Here is an 11,625-nt window from a genome sequence, read left to right on the forward strand (position 1 = left end):
TTAGTTTATTATTTTATTGAGAACTCTAGTTTTAGAACCAAGCAACAGAAATAATCCCTGAACTGGCTTGATCTCTGTGGTGTTGCCATTAAGGAGCCCAGGATGTGGGGGTGCGCTACTCCCCAAACCGTTCGATGACCTTCTGTATCCACTTCTTCAGGCGGAACACGTGTGTGTAGAAGCCGTATTTCCCATCCCGGTCACAGCCTTCCCCCCACGAGACGATGCCCATTTGATACCAGCGGTTGTTGAAGGAGCTCTGAGGAAGAAAGACAGTGCTCCCATGAGTCAGTCCTAGGGGCCTACAGAGTACCCTGGCAGGCAGCTGTTTCCAGAAATGGGTGCCCGCCCCCCCGACCACCACCACCACCACCACCCAGCCCTACCCAAAGACCTACCCACCGGTCCCAGGGCTCTAGAGAAGCTTACCTTCATGACAAAGGGTCCCCCACTGTCGCCTTCGCAAGCATCCCCTCTTAGCCCTTCCTCTTGGTTGTAACCTTGAGAGAGAAGGCAGGTTGTCAGAGGAGCCCAGCTCACCAGCCAGCCCCTCCCCTCAGGAGACCACGCCAGTGAGTGTGAGATGGGACGGAGAGTTCACCTCTGCGTCCACCTTTCTTTGTTGATTACACACCTATGGCTTTTAAGACTGAACACACATCATCCAACAAGAAGTAAAAACAAGCATGTGGAGAAAGGGGCACAACGACAGAATATGAACATCTGTCCAGTGCACCCATTTCCTAGTTCTTCTGTCTGCTGAGAGGGCCTAAGAGCTATGGCATCTCAGCAAGCAGCGTGCACACCTCACATCCCATCTTGGTTTCTTAATACCATCTCCACTCAGCGTACTCTTTGGAGAAATGGCTGAGCCCAAGACCACAGCTAGGAAAACTGGGCTGAACGGGAAATACTTAAAGAATAGAGAAACATTTCCAGAAGTTTGAAAAACAAATTTGGCCAGATCTGGAAGAATTGGAGCTTCAAGATGAGTCCACAGGGATGAGCAGAAAACTCGCCCTTGGAATAAAATGCCAGCTAATCCACATAGCTGGGAGCCCTAGCAGCATAGCACGTGACTGGCAGGGCTGCTAAGGTCAGCAGTTCAAAGCCCCCAGCCTCCGGAGAAAGATGAGGCTTTCTACTCCCGTAGAGATTTAGTCTTGGGAACTGACAGGGTGAGCTCTGTCACTGAGTCAGAACTGACTCGATGCCGCTGAGTTTGGTGTGGAATCCATAGAAGGCTGAGAAGAGGCCCTCTGGGCGGCCACCACCGCTGAGAAAGTGGTTCAGAAGGGAGAGGGGCAGCACCAATGGGTCTCCCACCAGATGGGCACTCATGGCAATGGGAAAAGCAGGACGTTTCACACAGGGAGCAGGCTGGCAACCACCAGCTCCATCCGGTGATGAGTTCCTGTCACCAGTGAGGAAAGGCCCTTTGGCACTTGGGCTAAAGCTAAGCCTGAGGAAAGTGAACCCACTTCAGAATCAGCTGCCTGTGCTCCAGACAAATGGCCAGGTCGTGGGAGACTAAGAAAGACAAGCGAGGGAGCGGACTGCACTGTGGGATCCTGGCAAGGTATGTCTTTCCTTCTGCTACTAAAGACCAGCCAGACAACTGGCAATGTTGAGTAAGGGCTACAGGTTAGGTAAGAGTATTGTATCAGTAACTTCCTGATTTTCCTAACTCTACTGGAGTTGTATAAGCGCATCTTTGTGTTTCGTCTTTTAAAAATACATACTCAAGCGTTTAGGGACACACAGGGGGTGGGTGCTGTTGAGTCTGTGTCAGCTCAGAGCAATCCCGTGCACAGCACACTGAAACCCAGCCTGGTCCTGAGCCATCTCACCATTGTTGGCATGTTTGAGCCTGCCTGTGCAGCCACTGTGTCCAACCTTCTTGTCCAAGGTCTTCCTCTTTTTTGCTGCCCCTCTACTTTACCAAGCAAGACGTCCTTCTCCAGAGACTGATCTCTCCTGACAAGCCTCGCCATCCTCGCCTCTAAGGAACATGCTGGCTGACTGTACTTCTTCCAAGACAGATTTGTTTGTTCTTTTGGCAGCCCATGGTGCTTTGAATAGTCTTCACCCAGCACCATCATTCAAATGCATTGATTCTTCAGTCTTCCTTATTCATGCCCAACAAAAAGACATCCTAAGTGCCATTTATTCTCAAACAATATGTGGGTATGTATGTGTGTATACACTTATGTACGAGTAAGTACACCCACACACATATACACAAAGAGGACCAATGGTGCAGTGGATACCACTTGCCTGCTAACCAGAAACTTGGTGGTTCAAAGCCACCCAGTGGCTCTGCGGTAGGAAGACCTGGCAGTCACAGTCTACTTCCATAATGATCACAACCCAGCAAAGCCGAGGGCGCAGTCCCACCCAGGCATATGAGGTCACTAAGGACTGGAATCGACTTCATAGCATGCACATACACATACACATCTCTACCTATACAGACACGTATGTATGCATGTGCACACATGGATACATACATAGAGAAGTGGCAGCTAGGTGAAAGTATACAGAAAATCATGGCATCTTTTCTCTGGGTCAGAAATGAATAATACTGCACAGATCATATAACTGACGCCTGTGGAATTTTAACTGTTTACATTTTAAAAGGTTTAAAACATTTTTTTCACCTGCTCTAAGTCCTCCGATCACATCCCAGCTCACTCAGGTCCTTCAAGGGCCAGCCTCTGCCCATTCACCCTCCCTCAGCCCCAGTGACCTCTCCTTGTTTACAGGCCTCCGAGCAGATTCTCAAACTCCCACTGCAGCATGCGTGCTCCCACCACAGGTCCTGTGCCCTGCTCTCATCTCAGCCTGCAGTGTGCCTCCCCCAGGGGTGCCTAGCTCACTCCTTCACGTCTTCCATCTCTGCTCAAGACATCTTGGAGAGGCTTGCTGGAACCCTCCGTTCAGAGCACCCATCGCTCCTTGCTTCCCTCTGCTTCATTTCTCTCAGCAGCGTCTGGGCCTTAAGGTCTAGTGCTGTGGGCTAATGTTTTCTCAGAAGGATGGAAGGAAGCTCTCTGATGACAGGCAGTGTCTGTCTGGGTCCTTGGTGTAAACATTGCCTGGGATACATAGAAAGCATTCAGTAAATATCTGCTGAATGATTGGATGGATGGATGGCTTTTCCTTCATTCCCATCCCCTGGGTCTCCTGGAGGAGGCTCTCCTGCTATCTTGAGCTCACCATTCAGTGGCTAGCACCAAGCCAAACATTACATACGCTACCTCAGCCAATCTGAGCTTCAGGAGTTTTAAGCAATTTGCCCAAATCCATCGGGTTAGTAAGTAACCAAACCCAGGACCCAAACCCAGGTGTGTTCTCTTAACATGCTTCAGTCCAAGGTGCCAAAGAGGCACAGACAGCAAAGGTAACTCCTGTTACGTACACAGTCCTGCATTATCTAATACCACACAATAGTCTACCAACGGATACACAGATGGACGTGCCAGCGGATCAGATGTGGGAAGGCAATGGGACTGCACTCACAGGCAGAGGGTACTGCAAACGTATATGGTTGAGCCAACAGGGTAACCTGAAAACATCTTGGCCATCACCCAGTACCTTCAAAGGAATAAGTCATGGCTTGGGGACTTGGGACCACAAACTTTGAGGAACATCTGGCATAATGCAGTCCACAAAGACAATGTACGTCCTACTGTGGTCTTCTAGCAAGCGCCCATCTAAGATGCCCTGTCTACGGGAGAGAGGCAAATCAAAGACTCAGGAAACAGTCTGAAGGACTAATGGACCTTGTGCACCAGAGCCCAAGATGGGAAGAACTAGATAGTGCCCAGCCACCAGTACTGACTGTGCCAACCAGGACCACAGAAGGTGCTGGACAGAAGAAGGGACGACAAATTGGAAAAATGGACGACAAAATTCAAAAGTCTGAAAGAAACTAGACGTACTAGTCTGAAAGAGACTAGTGGAACCCCTGAGGCCGTGGCCCTTAGACAACCTTGAAACCTGGAGCTGAACCCTCCTCTGGGGACTTGCCTTTCAGCAGGCACCAAACAGCTGTCCAGGGAACAGTGCCACTCCTGACGAGTACACCCAGACGATGACCTCTCCAAGAACAGGTCGCCAACTTTTGCCCCCAAACAAAGCTCAGTGCAGGAAGGGGCAGGATGAATGAATGAAGGGGTGGGGGGTGCTGAGTGCTGTTACATTGAGAGGCTCACAACTAATGTTTCAAAACAAAGCTGGTACATTGTCAAACAGAAAATGAAATTGCTCTGTAAACGTTCACCCAAATCAGGACTCGGCTATACAGCAAACGCAACTCTTTCTGTTCCATGTGCCCCTGCATAGCCTTTCCCTCTGACTACAATTACCTGTAACTGACCCCACTAGCTCTGTGCATGCCCCTCATCCCCACCCCCAGCCCCAGCCCCCTTCATGTCTAGAGAATGTATTCCCCTTTGAGAGGATTTCCAATGGTTATGTGGGAAGATTCCACAGTCTTTTCATTCCATTTTCCCATGAGCGCTTTGAAGCCCCTGGCATCTATAAAGCCTTCCTCCATCTGAACAGTAAAGGTAAACAAGTAAACAAGCCTGCCTCAGTCGCCCCAGCCCTGTGTGCCCGGGACTTGCCAGCACAGAACATGTTGTCCGTGATGCGAATGTGGGTGGAGGCCTTGCACACGGGCCTTTCCACGATGGGCAGGTTCACCACCTGCAGGATGTTGGGCTGCAGGTCGCCTTCACCAGGGCTCCACGTCTCCCTCAGGTTGCCCCAGCCGGTTACCCGCCCTTTGTGCCCAGCCTGCAGCAATCTTTAGGGAAAGGAGAAAGCACAAATGAGACCCAATCCCATCCAGGAGCCTCCTGGCCACAAGCACAGCAGTGAAGAACTTGACCAAGGAACGAACAGGAAAGGGAGGCCCCCCAGGCTCATCACTCCTCACCTCCCAAGGTGCCCCCAACACACCTGGTTGCTGTCTCCTTGTCTGGCAGGCAGATTGGGTGGATGTAGTCGCTGAAGAGGATGGGTTTCTTGAGCTTCATCAGTGCAATGTCCCGGTCCAGGTTCTCCTTCCAGTTGTACCTGGGGTGGATGATGATCCTCTCCAGCATGGAGATCTTCTCAATGCCCCGCTCATACCTGCGCAGAGCCCAACAGAGACGGGGCAGCTGTAGGCACCTGCCAGCGAGCTCAGGCCAGCAGTGGGTCACAAGGGAAGGAGAGGGCTATCTCCCACTGCCTCCCTGGCCCTGAGGTGTCCTTGGGATCAGGTTGCTCAGGCCGTCAGGAACCACAGACCACATTCCCAAGAGCCCTCTGCTCAGAGCCTTCTGCCAAGGCCACATCCTGGCATCTGGGGGGAAGGAGGCAGGGGCGCTGGACCTCCACCCTTGCAAATGTCTTCATTTTTGCCCCAGCTCCTGGGCTGGGTCAGGACGTGTCTGAGTGAGCCTTCCTGCCAGGATGCCACACAGCAGGATTTGGCCAGACAGCCCGGTTTACCCAGGGCCACCAGAACTCTCTGTGGTCACCCTGGAGGGCCCACAGGTGGCCTGCTGTGTACCTGGTGCGGTAGTGTTTGCCGATGCGCACCAGAAGGTCGTTGACAGTGAAGTTCTTGTCCCAGGGTGGGTAAAACAGGCAGTGAGCTGCGGTGAGAACCCAGCGGTCACTGATGAGGCTGGCCCCGCACAGCAGCTCCTGGGGACTCTTCCGGAAAAGCATCACCTGCCTGGGGCAGAGGGGCAGGAAGCATTCAGAGCCGGCGGACGGGCGGGCGGGCGGGCGGGGTGGGAAGTGGCTGCCGCCCCGCAGCAGCGCGAGAAGTAACTAGGTTGTGTCATCTGACTGCACGGAAGCCTCAGCCACGCCAAGCTTCTACACCCCCTCCCCAGCTTCCACCAGCGCAGTTGGCTTAGCACCCCTCGGGGGGTCAGAAAAACTGGACTCGGGGGACCGCAACCCCGCAGCCCCGCGAAATACGGTCTTGAGCGCGCCGCGCGCCGGCTGCGCCCCCTGCAGAACGAGAGGGGAACCGCACCCCGTCCCACGGGTTGCCATGAGGACCAAGGACGCCGTGCCCTAGGCCTCTTGCAGCTGAGGCTGCGAGAATGGGGGCCCTCCCCAAGCGCTGCGGGGAGAAAGGGAGCAGGGTGCGGGGGACGGGGGCGGCGAGGGCCCCGACGCACCAGGGCGCGAGGCCAATCTCCGCCTCGAAGCCCTCCACGATGCGGCCTTCTATGTAGGAGTCCAACAGCTCGTTTTCCGTCTTGTCCGACACGGACTTCTTCTCGAAGAGAGGCCGCAGGCCACAGTCTGCCGGGCAGGGCGAGCGCAGCGTGAGGGCGGGGCGGCCCCCCACGAGGCGAGGCTCCCCACCCGCGGCCCGTGCCCGCCTCACCTGCCTCGCCCTTGCCGAAGGTCCTCTCGTTGAAAAAGGGCTGGTATTCCTGGGTGGTGGTGCGCCCTTGGATGGCCCCGTCGGCGTCCTCCTCCTCCTCCTCATCCAGGGACTGGTCTGCAGGGAGACCCGGGCACTAGCTGGGGCGGGCCGGGCCAGTCCTTGCCCGACCCCTGGACCTCCCGGCCCCTGATGGGCCTTGGGGACCCTTTGGAGTGGAGGCTTCGGAGCCCAGGGGCATCTGCTTCGAAGGGACTGAACCCTCCAGGGAGGTCAGTTGACACAGCCATAAAATGGGTGCAGGGCCCACCCCTCTCAGTGACCAGCTCACGTGAAGCCTCAGGCAACCGGATGTGGCATATTCTTGTGACTCCCCCGGGGTCTTGTTTCCTCTGAATCTCAGGTCCCCTGGCCTGCCCACTCACCGCAGTAGTTGAGGTCGCAGTACTCAAAGTCACCAGGCTGCCCAGCCACATAGCACCACACGCCCTCCTCATCCCCGTCCGGGTTCCGGCAGAAGTTCTCCACCAGGGATACTGCTGTGTTGAAGTCCTGGTCCTTGCTCAGGTCCTTGGCCTGAGAGCTGCCCCAGGGCAGGCACGTGGAGCCGAGGGTGGTCACCGCCAGGTGGCCCTCGTACTGCTGGCCACGGTCGGGGACACATGACCCCGATGGGGCTGTGGTCTGCCAGCTGGCGTCTCGAAAGCGTGGCCTGGGCTCCGCTGTGAAATCCTCCTGACCTGGGGGGTGTGGGGAGAGGACACGGAGGGGGGCAGGGACCCCAGATGGAACCAGGCCTCAGAGGGTCTGAATCCTGCCTGTTGCTTTCTGCCTGGATGAGCCCAGACAGCTTGAGGCAGAGCTGCAGGGTGGGCGCTTGCTTATAAACGAAAGGGGTCACAATGGGGGGTCCCTCAGAGAAAAGGCCTGGCAACCATGTCTGTCACGATTCCAGCCCTTGTACAATTCTTTCTGATAGGGCTGAACTAGTGAAGTGGAGGATATGTAAATGATGTGCCCATAAGACTTTTAAAAAAAAGGTTCCGACCAAGGAAACCCACAGGCAGAGTTTGACTCTGTCTGTCTCATGGGGAGCTTCCAGGGCACCTAACGACCAGAGCGTCATCCCTCAGGGATGCAAATGGGTGCTGTGCTCATCTGCTCGTGGTGCCTCAGAAGAAAGGCCTGTCGATCTCCTCCTGAGAAACCAGCCTTCGCAAGCCTCAGGGGTCACCATGAAGTGGAGTCAGCTCCATAGCACCAGGTGTGGGGAGAGGATCGGGCAGACTTGGGACGTCTAAGAATATCCAGCCTAAGCATCCATCTCCCAGAGGGCTACTGTTGTTGTGTGGTTAGGCACTGTGGATTCGGGCCCAGCTCACAGTGACCCCACGTACGACAGAACAACATGCTGCCGAGGGGCTCCTGTGCTGGCCTCGCCAAGGTTATGTTTGGATCACTGTGTCGTTGTCGAAGCCACTGTGTCAATCCATCGCATGAAGGGCCATCCTTTTTTGGGGGGGGGCGGCGGGTTGACCCTCTGTTGTATCAAGCATGATGGCCTTCTCCAGGGACTATCCCTTCTGACAACATCTCCAAAGTCCATGAAGCAAAATCTGGCTATCCTAGCTTCTAAAGAGCATTCCGACCGTACTTCTTCTGAGACAGCTGGGTTTGTTCTTCCGGCTGTCCGGGGTACTTTCAGTATTTTCCCCAACCCCTTCATTCAAAGGCCTCCATTCTTCAGCTTTTCTTGTTCATTGTCCAACTTTCACCTGTACGTGGGAACACTGAAAACACCATGGCTTGGGTCAAACACTCGTTAGTCCTCCAAGGGACATCCTTGTTCTTCCGAACGTTAACGGGGTCGGACTGTGACAGACTGGCCCAATGCAACCCTCGTTGGATCTCTTAGCGGCTGCTTCCATGAGCACCGACTGTGGACCCAGGTTCAATGAAAGCCTTGCCAACTTCTCTCCATCTAGCACACTGGTGTCCGTCGGCCTAGTTGTGAGGATTTCCCGTTTTCTTGATACTGAGTGGCCATCCATGTGGAAGGCTTCCGTCTTTGATCTGCGCCGGCAAGTGCCTCAAGTCCACCTCACTGTCAGCGAGCAAGGTCGTGTCATGTGCATATAGCAGGCGGTTGCCGACAGCAGACCTCACGAGCTGTGGCGTGACATCAATATGCCAGCATGGAAACTCGACCCTCCTGGGTCAACTGAACTCTTTTGCTTGGGACAGCCTTCCAGGAATGCTGCAGTAAGTAGCCTGGGTTCTGTGCTTATGGGGGACATGGACTGGGACTGACTGAGGATGTCGGCCCCCTTCACCCTGCCTGCATCAGCCTGTGTGTGTATGTGCAGTGGAGGGTGGGGGGGTGAAAGGGCTTGGGAAGTAGTGGCCAGTTTTGCTATGAAGACCGGTCCCAGGCTCAGGGCCCAATAGGGATCCAGGAAAGGCAAATGCTGGGTCTAGATCAGCGGTTCTCAACCTTGGACCGCGACCCCTTTGGGGGGGTCAAACGACCCTTTCGCAGGGGTCGCCCGATTCATAACAGTAGCAAAATTAGAGTTATGAAATAGCAACGAAAATAATGTTGTGGTTGGGGGGTCATCACCACATGAGGAACTGTATGAAAGGGTCACGGCTGGGGAAGGTGGAGAACCGCTGGGCTAGATGGGATGATTGACACCCATTGTGCACCCCTGCCAGTGCCCCTGTGCTTTCAGTGGCAGCTGTGCTCCTCTGGACTGTGGCCATGACCGTTGCCTTGCTCTGGGCCCTGGCCTGTGCGCACAAGGCACCGTGCCAGTTCTGAGCCAAGCCAGGGACAGCAGCTCCTGCGTGCTCACTGATCAGCCGCTCCCATAGGGGGCTGCCCCTGGGCTGGCCGCCCCTGAGCCCCATGCACACCTGTGTGGCCTGGCCGAGTCCAGCCTGCAACAGGCAGCTGTGCTCAGCGACATCTGCCCCGGCCACAGACCCTAAGCAAGTCCAGCTGATAATAACAGAGCCCCCGGGGCTGACCTTCAGGCACATGAGGAAGGAATGGGTTTGGCTACAGGCCTCTGGAATCCTGTGGTGGTCAGGTTTGTAGGCTCGTGACAGTCAGGGCTGCTCCCAGTTCCAGTCCCTGGCTGTGGGATCAGCCCTGTCTCACGGCCACCCCGTGCTGGTCTCTGATCTGCGGCCCATAGGGTGCCGCCCGGCTGGTTTTGGAAAAGTGGATGGATCGCCAGTCCTTTCCTCTGAGATGCCCCTGGGTGGACTCACCCCTCCGACTTTCTAGTTAGTAGTTAAAGTGCCACTCAGAAACCGGGCTTACTGATTTGAAAAAAGAAAGGGGGTGGGGGGGGAGACGACCCACTGTTGCCCGCGATCTCGTGGTGACCCCAGGCATGTCAGAGTGCCCCCCAAGCTTCTCAATGGCTGTTGCTCCCCTCCCACCCCAAGCCAATGGTCAGGCCTTTCTTCCAAGTTGCCTGGGGCAGGAGGTGTTGAACTGCTAACCAGCCAGGGACCGAGCTAATGGAGAAGCAGGTCTGGCGTGAATGCCCCTTGCTCTCTGGGATTCAGGAAGGGTGTGGGGACAGCAGTGTTGGGAAGGACCACCTGCCCGGAAGCAAGCATATTTGCGTTCAGCTCACAGGGGCAGCTGGGAAGGCAGCTCCTCGGGGTCTCCCCGTTGCTGCACACCTGGCCAGGGCGTGTATAGGGTAGCAGGGATGCTGTTCCCGCCGCGGTGGGCCTGGGGAGCGGTGTGACCCGGCGGATTCTGCTCACCACACAAGGGGATGCTGCACTCCTCCCTCCGCACCGTGGGGTCTGTTGTGTAGCACCAGGGTCCCACGGTGCTGCCTTCTGGGTTGCGGCAGAAGTTCTCCCTCAGGTCGGCCTTAGGGTGCGTGGTGGAGTTGATTCTGGAAAGGGGAACGCCCTGCTTGGGCCCTCCGCAGGACCCTGCATCCCCTGTCCCGGCCGCCCTGCCCAGGTCTCCCTGCTCCCTGTGCTGCTGACGGGCCTGCCCACCACTCACTCAGGCTTATGCGGGTAGCGGCTCCTCCAGAGCTGGCACTCAATGCCTGACCGGGTGACGCTCACGTTCCCAAAGTAGGGCTGGACCAGCCCCGGCGCGCAGTTCCCTGCAGAGACCCCACCCCAGTTCAGCATGCGCAAGGATGTGGGGCCTCTGTCCCCGCCTGTCTCTCCCACAAAGCTCTGTCTGGCCATCCCCTCCATGCATGTTGACCAGCATTTCCTCGGCACCCCAGGTGCACCCAGCCACCCGACTGCCAGTTAGCAAGTCACCAAACAGACTGGCCACGCCCACCACATGCCAGGCCTTCTGCCAGGTAGTCAGGACCCTGGGATGGATTTGTCATGGTCAACCTTTCTGCATCCAAGAGCACAGAGCACGGCGGCCTCCACCTGGTGCGTTCACCGGCTGCGGGCTTGGCTCCTGACCCTGCAGCACAGCAGGCTCACGCAGACCCCAGGGCCTTTGCACACACTTTTCCCTCTGCCTGGAACGCAGAGCCCTTCAGGGCTTCCCACCGGGCCAGGTAAACTCTGCTTCCTCTGCTTCCCCACCCCCACTCTGCCTGCACACCGGAAGCTCCCCTTGAATTGAACATTTCTGTGGTCCCCTGGGTGCCTGGTGGTGGCTTCCTGGTTTTGCTCCTTTCCTTTCCCTGTGAGAGGGTGAGCTCCCTGAAGGCAAAGAGTGCTATCTGCGTCTCTTGGACTTCCTAAGCCCCCACGTCGCGGTGCCTGGTGCGTGTGTAGCAGGGGCCTAGCGAGGTGCTCTTTGGTGGGGTCCTTGGACTAACAGAAGCACGGCCCATCGCGGGGGCCCCCGGTATACGGGAGGGCTGTTCAAAATGCAGCGGAGGAGGAAGGAGGCGTCCTGCATGGGGTGGCATTTGAAGCAGCCCTTGGAGGATGGAGGCAGGAGTGAGTGCTCAGGGCGAAGGAGACCCTGTGGACAAGAGGCAGGGAGGGAAGCATCTGGACAGGGGTGAAGAAGTGCTTGCTGGGAGTTGGGTTCACGACTGTGCAGCGGACGGTGAGGCTGGAAGCGAAGGTTAAGGTACAAAGCTGGCCAAACTTTCTGTGGGCCACAGGGAGCCCCTGGGGGCGGGGGGGTCTGGAGAATGAGGTAACAGCACCGGAGCTTAGCTCTGGGCACAGTGGGCAAGACTGGGGTCAGACCAGTGAGA

At 56.3% G+C, this 11,625-nt stretch overlaps 1 protein-coding gene across 1 annotated transcript in view; it reads right to left on the reverse strand.

The window, feature by feature from the left end:
- F2 (coagulation factor II, thrombin) overlaps nucleotides 1-11,625 on the reverse strand; it is a 13,896-nt gene continuing 2,271 nt past the window's right edge. Inside the window, exons 4-13 of the mRNA XM_004708343.2 lie at nucleotides 10,443-10,611; nucleotides 10,190-10,326; nucleotides 6,829-7,143; nucleotides 6,404-6,520; nucleotides 6,192-6,318; nucleotides 5,567-5,734; nucleotides 4,969-5,142; nucleotides 4,632-4,813; nucleotides 430-500; nucleotides 1-259 (exon numbers count right to left, since the gene is read on the reverse strand). Of these exons, the coding sequence (XP_004708400.1) occupies nucleotides 116-259; nucleotides 430-500; nucleotides 4,632-4,813; nucleotides 4,969-5,142; nucleotides 5,567-5,734; nucleotides 6,192-6,318; nucleotides 6,404-6,520; nucleotides 6,829-7,143; nucleotides 10,190-10,326; nucleotides 10,443-10,611 (1,604 nt within the window). The 3' untranslated portion in view covers nucleotides 1-115. The remainder of the gene's footprint in view (nucleotides 260-429; nucleotides 501-4,631; nucleotides 4,814-4,968; nucleotides 5,143-5,566; nucleotides 5,735-6,191; nucleotides 6,319-6,403; nucleotides 6,521-6,828; nucleotides 7,144-10,189; nucleotides 10,327-10,442; nucleotides 10,612-11,625) is intronic.

This window comes from Echinops telfairi, unplaced genomic scaffold (assembly GCF_000313985.2).
Source record: "Echinops telfairi isolate 266 unplaced genomic scaffold, ASM31398v2 ScPeMD7_60;HRSCAF=208, whole genome shotgun sequence".
Classification (NCBI taxonomy): domain Eukaryota; kingdom Metazoa; phylum Chordata; class Mammalia; order Afrosoricida; family Tenrecidae; genus Echinops; species Echinops telfairi.